The 12,781-nt window shown below is 47.7% G+C and overlaps 1 protein-coding gene across 1 annotated transcript in view; it reads right to left on the reverse strand.

Moving 5' to 3' along the window:
• Window positions 1-11,777, reverse strand: part of GPR39 (G protein-coupled receptor 39) — a 179,244-nt gene extending 167,467 nt beyond the window's left edge. Inside the window, exon 1 of the mRNA XM_036886551.2 lies at window positions 10,887-11,777. Coding sequence (XP_036742446.2) covers window positions 10,887-11,742 — 856 coding nt within the window. The 5' untranslated portion in view covers window positions 11,743-11,777. The remainder of the gene's footprint in view (window positions 1-10,886) is intronic.
• Window positions 11,778-12,781: the final 1,004 nt, after the last annotated feature.

A 12,781-nucleotide genomic window follows, 5' to 3' on the forward strand; every position in this document is an offset into this window, starting at 1 on the left:
GCAAGTTATCAACTGCCTCCATGTTTTCCCTAATCTACTTTGCAATCTAGATTCACTATTCACTGCTCCCCTCTGGGTCCCTCACTCCAGTCCAACTGTCCTCTATTACCTATTATGTAGACATACAGAGTTCTTCATGCAAACAACAAGCCCATTCAGTTTAAACTGGAAATGAGGCTGCTGGCTTTTTCACACAATTCCTGGGAGAGCCAGAGAACAGAATCTGCAACCAAGAATCCATCAGATCTCCCACCAGCCGAGTCCATGCAGACCCTGCTGCAGAGGCTCCGCTGGCCAGGGGCACCACCCTGGTGCTCTTGTTTTTGCTCTCAATGCTGCTTTGTCAGACACTGGCACTGTCCCCAAGAAGACTCCATGTGGCTGCTTTCCTTTCCATCACTCTCTTCTGAATGAGACTGTCGGGCCAGTGCAGGTGATCGATGCAGCCCAGGTCCCATGCTGCACCCCAGTTTCAAGGGGTGCTGGGAAAACAAGTTTTGACCACTCACTCCCCTGGGGAAGCAGGACTCAAAAGGAGGGAAATCCTCCAAACATCAGAAGAGTACTCAAAAGCTGTCAGGGAGCCTAGAAGCAAGACCAGAACACCACCAGACTTGGCATCATGGTCTCTTCCCTCCCCACCCCTGCCGCTCACAAGTCCCCAGCAGGACCACATCCCCCTCTCTGTTCAGGGAAGCAACACGGACTTTGGAGTCAGATCCCAGGTCAGATCTCAGTGGGACATGGCCTTGAGCAATTCTGAAAAACGGATTTAATTCTGCCCTCCTGACGGTGATGTTAGAAAGAAGAGAGATGAAATATAAAGGCTGGTGCCTAGGCTGGGTGGTCCCCATGTCTGGCCAGCCTTGGGAGCATAATCCTAGAGCAGGGAGAGCAACAGGAAGCATGAGGAACAGAAACACCACTTCAAATGAAGGACCAAATGCCTCATTTTCTGGGCACCTCATAAGCCCCCTTGAATTTTCCTGTAAATATAAAAATTTTGCAGCCCAGAACCAGCTTACTTCATAAACAGCCATTACCCACAAGCCATCATCAAGGGTATTTTTAAGCTTCCTTCTACAAGGCTCAACCTCCATACTTTGATGCTCCAACTAAAGAAATATGAAGCTCCTTGAAGGGGAGAACCCTTGTATCCTGATCACTACAGTCCCAATAAGATCATGCACATTTTATGCTTTCAAAAATCCTGATGAAAGTACCACCAAAAAGAAACACAAAGATTTACCCTGGAAAAGCAGAGTAAAGCCAGTCCAGGAAGGCTTCCTGGAGGAAGTGGGCCTTCAAGAGATTCAACAGTGAGGAAAACCCCAGGCTCAAGAAAGGGAACAGCCTGCTTCTATATACATTTCCTTCATCTTCTGGAAAGCAACCTTCAACCACCAAGGCCTCCCATTTGCCTCCCGTCAAGACAAAGTTGAATTTGAAAAACACTGACAACCTATCAGCCATCCTTTAAATATAAAAAATGTGAGGCTGTCATTTCAACATGATATTTAATCCTTCAGAAATGCAACAGAAGTAAACCCATAAATTTCCTGGGAAGCTTCGTTTCTGCTGAATATATCATGTCTTCCAAAGAATAATAATACATAAAGTCAAAGACCAAATGACTTCCGCTCACACCAAACATCCCATCCTTAGGGTTTTATGTCTAAGGTAATTTCCCTTCACTAGAGAAAGAGGATGGCTTTTCTCTCTGAGTTCAGTGAACCCCATTGCTCTCAACTGGGCTTACTCGCCTTTCTGCATGTCTTTGATGTCACAGCCAGTTAGACATTTAACAAGTAGCACAGCAATTTGATGCTGCAGCCTTGCCTCCTGATCCCTGTCTGTCAGGTGCTGGTAACACCACAGCTCTCCAACTACCCAGCCGCCCCTGAGAGGTGTAGAGCAGCATGAGGAGACATTGAAAAAGCCTCTGGCTGCCAGGATGGTGCTTAGACACAGAAAGTACAAACAGGAAATTTTGTCAAGTTTCTAAATTGGCAGGAACCCTAACATCAGAAAATGGTAAAGTTTGTCAGCCAGGACACCTCTTACTCAGGCTTACTTTCAGCACTGGGGTTAACTTCCTCCCTGCCTTTTCCATTTGGAACTAAATGACAAGGATGTAGGCAGTCTCTCCTCTGTGATGAAGGCTCTGGGAAGCAGCAGAGCTGCCCAGACATTCATTCATTCACCAAACATTTATTTAGCAGCTACTAAGTGCCAGGCTTTGAGGAAAAGAGCTACAAAAACGATGCTGATTCAGTCAAACCACTACCATCTTCCTCTCACTTCCTGACAACTGAGGTGTCCATGATTCCAAAAATCCAGCCAGTGGGACTCAAGCCCAAACAAGAGTGTGAAAGTCCAGGGAAAATTCCATGGTGACCTGGAAGTCAGTAAACTTCCTAACCACTGAGCACAGAGCAGGGGCTGAACAAGTGGTTGGTGAATCAGCGAATGGCTGGACCATGGGTATAGTTCTTGGAACATGGGATTTTTTGAAGAGATGCCTCTAGAGATTGGGCCTCTCCTGGAAGATAAACTAAGATAGGACATGTATTTACTTGGAGGCCCCAGAGTTCACAGATGTATTAGCTTTCTATTGTGACTTCACAAGTTAATACCAATTTGGTGGCTTAAAACTACTTCTATTCATTAGCTCACAGTTCTGTAGATCAGAATACCAGACACAGCATGGCTGAGCTCTCTGCTCACAATCTTAACATACTGGCCAGGATGAGTTCTTTCCTGGAGGATCTGGGGAGAAATTCACCTGAGCTTATTCAAGTCCCCATTTCCTTACTGGCTCTCAGCAGCTAGGAGCTACCTACATTACCTTTCAGAGGTCCCCAGAATTTTCAAAACCAGCAATGGAGATTTTCTCCCACATCTAACTCCTCCTATGCTTTGAATCTCTGACTTCTCCTGTCTCTGTCCTCTAGACCAAGATTTAAAGGATCAGGCGGCTTGATGAAGCCCATGTAGATCATCTCCCTATCTTAAGGTCAACAGATTTGAGACCTTAATTACTTCGGCAAAATCCTTTTACTGCAACAGCTCGCTTTGGCGTTTGATTGAATAAGTGGGAGAAGGTGTGTATGTACCGAAGGCTTCAGGAATTTCAGGAGCCATCTCAGATCTTTGTCTATCACAGGGCAGGAGAGGAGGAAGGCAGATAAGGCCAGAGTGACTTCCTGAGGGTCATATTTTGTGTGGTCCCCTCCTTTCCAGAAGCAGCAGCCATTGTCCAGGATTTCTATTCCTGAACCCTCAAAGCAGCGCACACCCACTGTGTCCCCAGCCCAGTAGGGAAGGTTAAAGAAATAGGGGCATGCAAGTTCTCTGATCGCAGGGAGCTTCAAGGAAGAAGTGGGGACTTGAAATTGTCCTGAAGAGATAACTTAGAGCTGAGGCCTAGCTCAGTTCCCGGGAGCTGCCTCCTAACCAGAGCCTACACAGTGTTGGAGCTGCTGGGACCTGTGGGCCTGGAGGACATGAGGGGCTGACTGGAAGCAGAGTCATCCTCCGGCCGTGGAGAGCTGACAGCAGCAGCAGCGCAAGGCCAAGAGCCTGAGGTCTGGCTAACAGCAGGAAGAATTAGCTGGCTTCAGCCACTGTCTCAGGACTGTGTCCCAATGAAGGGTCATCTCTCTCATTCTGGGAACATTCCAAGGCCTGTATTTTGACTCCAACTGCAATGAGAAAAAGGTGTCACCCCAGGGTTGGCATTACAGTGTGACCCTGCTTTCCTCCTTAAAACCCTCCAGGGGCTTCCAGGGAGGAGCTTCCAACCCCTTAGCTGTGGCCTTGTCTGGAGCCACCTGTGTGATGGCAGCTCTTGTCCACCAGGCTGGGCTCAGATACAGCAAAGGAAGAGCTATGGGGTTGGGCAAATCCTTTTTCACCCTTTACAAAGCCTGGCTTTCGGGATAGTTGCCCAGCTAAGGAGGTCAAGAAATCCAGCTTCTATGCTCAAAATGGATCAGCAATACCTCTGTACTAGTCAGTACCTGCTTTCTCCTTCCCCAGGGTGATAAGCTCCTAGCCCAGATTGAAGGAGATGGCTGCAAGTGAATGCCACTTACAAGGGAAATGAAAACATATTGGTTGGCTATTTTTAAAACACTGTCCCCACTGCATCCCCTTGTTTAATGTGGCAAAAGGGCTCACTAAGAAATAATCTCTAGAGTTGTCTCATTGCATTAACATCTTGTTAAACAGAGTTTAACAAGGGCTGTTAACCACCACCCTAATCACTTTCATTTCATGGTTACTTCTGGCAGGTACATATGGTAAGAGCTGATATTCAGCGTCTGATTAACACAGACGGCTCCTTTGCTCAAGGGAAATAAAATCTTCAGTGTCCTCTGTGATGGCCTGGAGCTCTGGGAGAAATCAGATCCCTTTTAAACAGAGCATCTTTAGGTTGAGACTAAGTAGAAAATGGAGGAACAATAAATTTCTGTAGGACTGCAAGCCCAAGAGAAAATAGAACATTGTTTCCCATCCAAGCTGAGGCTAGTTTACTCATTTATTCAGTCAGCAAACATTCATTGAACATCTGCCATGTGCAGGTCCCATGCACGCTAGGGTGGAGGTGCAGTGCTGATCAGAATCAGGCAGAGCTCCTGCTCTCGAGGAATTAGAAGGCCGACAGACATCAGCCGAATGATCTCGCAATTAAATGTAAGATTATAACTTAAGTCATGTTTCAAGGGAGGTTTAATCAAGTCGTGGGGGCTGGGCTGGGCTGGGCTTCCAGGGGGAAGGCTGAAGATGTTAACCTGGTGAAGGGGCTGGCGGAGGGCAGGCAGAGCACGGAGTAAGGCAGAAAAGCATTTCAGCCAGAGGAAACAAAAGGTACCAGAGCCAGGTGGTAGGAGAGAACCCGGTGGCAGGCCACTGGAGGAACTGGTGGGGTCCAGTGGGGATTAGGGACTGAATTGTGTCCCCCCAGTTCATATGCAGAAGCCCTAATCCCGAATGTGACTGTAGTGGAGAGAGGGCCTTCAGGGAGGTAATTAAGGTTAAATGAGGTCAGAATGGTGGGGCTGTAGTCCGACAGGACTGGTGTCCTGTTAAGAAAAGGAAGAAATATCAAGGATCTCTCTCTCCACACAGAGGAAAAGCCACATGAGGCATCAGCAAGAAGGCAGGCATTTACAAGCCAAGGAAAAAGTCTCCCCAGCAACCAACTCTGCCAGCACCTCAATCTCAGACTTCTAAGCTTCCAGAACTGTGAGAAAATAAATGCCTGTTGTTTAAGCCACGCAGCCTGTGGCATTTTGTCATGGCAGCCTGAGGTGTGTCATTCAAGGGGAGATCTGCACTCCATAAAGTTGGAGAGGCAGCGGACAAGAGGGTCTTTATGTTAAGAATGTTGCTCCTTAGCATAAGAGCCATGGGAAGCCACTGACAGGTTTGAATTTGATGGGGGTGGGAATGGGGGCATCAATGAGTTTCTAGTGGCTGCAGCATGACAGGCAGCCCAGACAAGGGCCAGAGTAGATGGAGACATTCCTTCAGCGATGACACATCAGGGCGGGGGCGGGGCCCCTCCCCCTCCCCCTGGCGAGCAGACTTGGTGGAAACAAAGCAGGAAAACAAAGCGTTCCAGGAGCTCATACTCTTTGTAGGTGCTCCAAAGGAAGGTGCCCACTAGGCAGCAGGGCCCAGGTGAGGGAGTACTTATTTGTTTATAAGAATTTACAGCACAGCAATGACCCGTCTTCTCTCCAGAGCTAAGCAGCCAGGGAGCTGAGGTGGAGTGTCACTTGGGTTGTCCCAGGGTTGCAGACTGAACAGAAGGAAAGGCGGTGAGAGATGACAGTGCTATCCAAGTGGTGGATCAGGGGGCCTTGTCCAGCGGCGCAGGGTGGGGCTCCTTGACTCCTAATTAAATATTCTTCCTCTGTGCTGTCTCTACTTGTACCTGCCTTTATTTTGAGTGGCTTTAGTATTAATAAACTGAATGCATTGCTCAACTGAAGCCTCTACTGCCTTATTACACATTGGAAGCCCCATGAGGCATGCAACTAAGATGAACGAATAGGCTTGCTAATGCATGGGGTCTGGGAAGCCAATATTCCCTTCCATGGGAACTATGCATCTCTCCAACAGAGAAATGAAATCTTTGAGACAGCCTGATTATAAAAATAAGGCAGCATTGTTATATTTGTCTGCCAGGCTGATCACAGGACACTTGCAATTTATGATAGCCATCACAAATAGAAAAATGGACATGAAACACCATTTGTTATGGACACATCCACACCAATAAATTCTCTTCCAGAATAGAGGTTGTAACCTAAACACTTGAGACAAAACTTCTGAAATATCCAAACATTTGAGTCAAAATAATATCTTACACTAAAAAAAAGTCACTAATTTAATTTTGGTGATTTCCCTAAGAAACTGAGTTGACATAGCCCTTTATACCACAGAAAAGGCCATCTCTAAGAAAATGAATGACATAAACGTGATTGGAAGATCAGTATTTAAACTAGACAAGAAAAAGCAACTATTTAAAATTCTGTTGGCACTTCGGAAGTATTTTAGGTATCCATTTCTATGTAATCAGTTGATATACAAGGATTTGTTTCTCAATTAATTATATTTTGTGGGACAGCTTGCGCACAGGATGCAGGATATCATGAAGTCACTAGAAGGAGGGCTTTAGAAACAGATGCATCAGATGCCAACCCACTGAAACCTGAAGGTCTGGCCGGATTAGACCCCTTAATCCTGAGAGAATGTAAAACTGACAAGAATGAAGCCAGGACAGGTGCATCAGTGAAGGACATTTAAATTGCAAAGAAGAGAAACCCTGGGGAGAAAGCCCTCTTTATAGTCTTGCAAGATCAAACACAAAGGCTATCGCACATTTTCGTCAGAAAAGTACATACTCAAAAAGCCACACTTGCTTCATTCTGAAAAGTTTTAAGAACTAACATATAATTACAACCTGTGTTTTATAAAATATAAGATGAATTTCATAACTTTCTCTTTCACTTTTCACAATGAAGTCCCAGGCAAACCTCTTTTTACATGAAATCTCAGACTCAGTTTTAAGGAGCTAACTTTAAGAGTTCTTTCCAGATACTGATTACCCTCAGATCAAGAGGGCCCCCTTTAACATCTCAGTGTGATCACATTCTCTCGCTGTCCTCTGCAGACATGTGACTTGACCTCTAAACCTGGGGTTTAAAAACCCAGAGGATGTGATTCTGGTTTCCTTCGCTCTGCTGTTCTCTGGCCCACTTCACAAATATCTAAATATACATCAACCTTCTTTTTAGCATTTTTTCCACTACAGCAACTCTCAATCTTTTTCCCATCCAAATGCACATGATGGATGCTGTATTCAAGCATCCAAGAATATTTAAGATATAATCCCATGAGCAACCCAAACTGAAGTACAGTTCCTACCACTACACGCAATTCCCCTTTCCCTGTGGCTCAGGAGAGCAATTCAGAATGCAAAGGAGTGAAATTATTAGTTCTAAATCTTCCATGATGTTTCTTTAATTTTGTAATTTCATGATTATCTGTCAAACTTTTTTTCATCACCATAGTTGAAAGACAGTTACTGCCCTGAGGAAGCAGCTATAACCTAATCCCAATTACTTTAGCCTCTTGAAAGTTACTAAACTGTACTTCTTGTAAACTCCTCTGTGGTTCCACTTAGAGTGGATATTTGACAGCAAGCCACATGTGAATAGACAAAACCACGGGGGTCCATGGACCTAGCTGCCACACACTGAAAATAACTCCAAGTGAGAGTTCAGTAAGATGAGAGGGAGGACTTGAAAAAATCTCTTGAAAGGCAGGCTCTTTTTACACATCAGTATCTCAGGAATAAAGAGCCAAATGCACCTGTTCCTTTCCTCCAGAAGAGGCAGGAATCCAGACCAACAACCTCTGTTCTGGCATTGAACAAGTATTACCAAGGCCATAGTAGTTGTAACCTTGCAAAAAGGAAGTAAGATCTGTACTGATTTCTCACTGAGCTGACAGGAGGCAAGAAGAGACACTCACGTTTTCAGGAATGTGCACTTTCACAATATTTGCTTTCTCCTGCAAATTGCTTGAGATCTAGGAGGCATCCAACATCTTTCTCTCCCAAAGTTCCCCATTTATTTTCATTATTCACAAGCCCAGCACCTTGCCTGAACTGACGCACAACAGTAAAAGCTGCAGAAAGAAAAAATAATATTCCACATAGGCTTCCTCATCTTGGGTAGACATGGATTTTGCTTCTGTTATGCAGAAGTTAGCATTTTTAACAACAAGGGGGCGGGGGCACATCCTTAATTGGTTTTTTATTGCCTCAAGAGCTCCAAAGACATCTTGTGTTATGTCGTCATTTACATTTCACATTAAATGCAAATATGTTTGAAATGAGCAAATATTTGTTTTGATACATCTGTTAACTGAAATGCTAAAAAGACAGCTAAATCACTCTATTAAATTCAGCGATTTGTAAACAATTTATATATTCATTTGTTCTGGGTTAAAAATGCCCCAAAGCAGAAGTTTTATGAAACCCACAAACTAAATTGCATTGTATTAATCTGATGGATGCAGGCCGTGATTTCTCCCTCTTCACTCCATTAATTTATTTCCTAACTTGAGTTAATTAGTGAGGTTCCTATTTTTAAAAGCTCTTTGAAATTCACTGAGAGAGGGGTACTTTCGCAAGAACTGCTTTGAAAACCTCTGCAGAGGAAATGAGCTAAATACCAATGGTAATTCCCCCAAGTCACTATCGCACATTGAGCAACTGATGGCCGTTCAACAATCTTTATGCAGGGAACACAGTGGGAGATTAATATATAGTTGTTCTAGGAAAGGGGGGGTAGAACTAAAAGAAGGAATGAGCGCACCAGGGAGAACAAACTCATTCCAGGCCACCAAGAGCTGGGTGAGATGATCTCCAAGATCCTATCCATCTCTAAGGAAAAGTCTACGGCATTCTGACTTTATGCTACAAAATGGAGACTGACTTTAACTTGGAACGATATCTGCTGAGAGGAAAAGAGACATCTATTGGGAGAAACATGAAAACACAGAGATGGTCCAATAGAGAACAAAGATAAATTAATGACTTTTCCTTGGTCGAATGCAGCCTTAATTCCTAAATTACAGGGGCAGGTAGGGGACTGCATTCAACAACAAAAACAAAAAAGGAAGTTCATTCACACTGAAGTTTAAATTTCTGCTCAAAGTTTAAGATATGCCTAAGGGTATATGGGGGAAGGGAGAACTAGCCTTCCAGTAGACGTCCAAGCAAATCCAGTGTTCATTCCTTCCTGGAATCGTTTGAGCAGCAAGCAGTGGGTGAGAGAGACTGAATCGGGCTGGGTGCCCTTCCTTAGTCCCCAGATGACCTTACCTGCTACAACAGCTTCCAGCAAGCCTGCCGCAGGAGTCAGCGACACCACCAGACCAATCCAAGTAGCACTGTCCCTGTCAAACCCCACTTGATTTCATTTTCCCGTCACCAGGAGCCTGTGAAAGCCCCAGCCAGTCACTCACGTCCTTGCCCTAAGGAGCAAGGTGAGAATCTGGGAGCCGCACTCAACGTGCACTTGAATTAGATCTTCTCCAAGCCTCAAATTCCTCCTCCATGAAATGGAAATATAAATCGCCTAGCATGGCCCCTGACGTAGAGCAGGCAGCAAAAACTGCAAAGTCCCTCCTCTCATTTTGCACAGACACAGAGCAAAATCAAGTCAACTGTACAGACACAACAGAAGCTGAGGGGAGGGTTGAGATAGGACCAGGTTCTTGTCATTTCTTTGAGTGCCTCCAAATTTTCTTTCATGTCTATCCTGGCCCAGGAACCTGTTACTCAGGTTTCTCACACCAAAACAAACAGCACCATGATTTTTCTCCTTATGCCACACTGGAAAGGGGAGAGGGGAGAAGGGGAAACATTTGTTTTACTAACTCCCTCTTGACTCACACAACCACAGCAATATCTTTTTCTCATTTCTGCTAAAAAATATTTTTAAAACCCTTTGCTCGTGTAAACTTTGTTTTTCTATTGAAGCCCCATCTCCCAAAGGGCAGCCACCAGGCGGGCTTCTGAAGGCCTTGCAGGCGTTTAGACTGTGGGCTCCTTCCTTCCTACACAGAAGATCTGACTTTAAGTATTTGCATAACAACAAAAGTTTGCAAAACAAATGGCATCTCTGCATGGGAATTGGGTATTTTGGATGACCCTCCAGGAATCTGTGATTTCAGGAATCAAACAGGCCTGCAGTCCCTGCCATGTTTCTCAGCTCTGCTAAGGAACAGACCCACCACAGCGGAAACTCAAGCACTACCCTGGGGAAAGCAAGTCTGAGAGCTCCAGTTTCTTAAGACTTAGGTAGGGGGTCACTCTTGGGAAATACAATACAGCCCGGAGTGTAGGTGTTCCTGACTGTCTTGCTCCTCCAGAGAAGGAAGACAGGAACAAAATCCAACTGCCTGAGAAAGATTCTCCACGGTACACGGGCTAGGTAAGAATGCTCCCTTTTATCTCTGCAGAACTTCGTCCTTCTCAAAAGGACTTCCACCTCGACAGCATTACCTAATTTGACCCTCACATTTCTCAGTGTTACTATCTCCATTTTACCCAAGACATTTTGTGACTTGACAGAGGCCACAGAGCAGTGGTTCTTCAACATGCCCAGACTTCCTGATCCTGGTCCAGTGCTTTCACCATAACCTAAGACCCCAAACCACAGAGAAGAAACATACAGAGGCTCAGATCAATGCCTCTGCAGCCTTCAGAAATTCAGTTGACACTTTTAAGGCAACACTTCTGGCTGGGAGGACAGCGGCGGCGGGTCACTGCTCGCGTTTGCCCTCCTCCCAGGACTCACTCAGGAAGATGATGGTCTGCCTCCTGGCCGTCCTGCTCTCCTTGCTCTCCAGCTTCCTCAGCTGCGGCTCTGGCCCCTTCCCGGCCAGCGTGCCCTGCTTGCTCCTCATGAGCACCTGCATCATATTCCAGCACATGAAGGCCACGGAGACCAGGACCACCAGGTAGATGAGGAAGGCGCTGAAGATGCTGGACTGGAACACGGTCCAGCGGCTGGAGAGGTTGGTACAGATGGACATGTTGGAGGTCTCAGGTTGCTCGTGGTGACGGGTACGGGAGTGGTTGCAAGGGAGACCCCGGTGGCTGGGCACGTTCAGCAGCGGGTACTCAACTCCCATGGCAAAAAGCAAAGGCAGGGCCACCAGGGCAGAGGTGACCCAGACAAAGGCGATCAGCAACTTCACCTGGCAGGGCCCTGACACAGCCTTATACCTGAAGGGGTGACAGATGGCAACATAGCGCTCGAAGCTGAGCGTCAGCACGTGCAGCAGTGTGGCATAGCTGCAGGCCTCAAACAGGAAAGTGTGGAGCTTACAGGCCAGGGCATTGCTGGGCGTGGTCAAGGGGTTCCAGACGATGCTGTAAAACTCCATGGGCATGCCAATGAGGAAGACCAAGATGTCCGAGCAAGCCAGGCTCACCATGTGATCTGTCACCTCCTTCTGCAAGTAGCCTTTCTTCTGCAGTACCTGGGTCACCCGAATAGTGACACTGTTTCCCAGAATGCCCACCACGAAGATGAGCAGGTACACCAGGATGAGGGTGATTTTGATCCAGGTGGCCACCTCGAACTCGGGGACATGGCTGTGATCGATGACAAAGGAACAGTCACTGGCAGGGCCGCTGTGTGAAGCCATGAGGTTCAAAGACTTTCTCAACTTCCCTTCTTCCCAGCAGAGCCCAACGTTCTCGACTCAGCAGAATGGGCCCAGAGCTTTCTCTCACTGGAGCTCACTTGGAAAAGGTTAACTTAATATTTCAGGTGCTTTCACGGAAACTTCCTGGAGCAGCCCAACCCAGCTGAGACTGAGGCGCGGGGGTGGGGTTTGGGGTGTGGGAGCGAGCAGGGCGGGGAGAGCGCGGAAGGAAGAGGGTCTAGGCTTCCCGCCCGGCGTGAGTCCCGCTGCCCCCAGGCGCCAGCGCTCCTAGTCCTTGGCCGCGTGCGCTCTGCCGTGCAGCCCTCTGCTCTGCTCCAGGCTGCCTGGAGATTGCCGGCCCCAACCCACGCTCTGAGAGCACCGGCGCCCGGGCTGCTGGAGGCGGGGTGGCCAGCGATTAATCATTAACTACAGCTGATTGTGCTCGGAGGCCCGGCTGCAGACCCAGCCCAGTGGCGGCGTTTGACTCAGCACACAGTCAGGGTCCAGAAATCAGATCATGCCTCGGGAGCACCGGGCGACGGGTGGCCCCACCTCCCCTGCCGCCCACGCGGCCACCGCTCAGCCAGCTGTCGCCAGCTGCCGCGAAGCCCATCCCAGCGAGGAGCAACGCGGGAGGAAGCGAAGGTGCGCTCCCGGGCTTGAAGTCCAGGGTTGAGCCAGGGAAAGACAAATTCCCCCTCTCCTGCCCCGCATCCACTCCCGCAGCTACCCAGGGGTCCCTTCAAAGATTAGGCCACCGCCAGTTTGGGGGCGCCTGGCTCTGCGCGCCCTCCTCCCCAGCCAGCCAGCTGGCCGCGCTGCCGTGGAGGACCGCGGTGCAGCGCCCGCCTCCTTGGTGCCCTGCCTTCGGGCCCTCGGGTGTTCGCCGTGAACCGCAGAGTGGGCGCTGCCTGGAGCCGCTGCCTCGGGATGTCGGCCCCAAACAGTCCAACAGAATCCCCGTAAAAGTCCTGCCTGTCCCCAGAGCACGACCCTCTCCCGGTGTTTTTCGCAGGGCCCTTCCTCGCCTTCCAGC

Source organism: Manis pentadactyla, chromosome 8 (genome assembly GCF_030020395.1).
Source record: "Manis pentadactyla isolate mManPen7 chromosome 8, mManPen7.hap1, whole genome shotgun sequence".
NCBI classification, from domain to species: Eukaryota; Metazoa; Chordata; class Mammalia; order Pholidota; family Manidae; genus Manis; species Manis pentadactyla.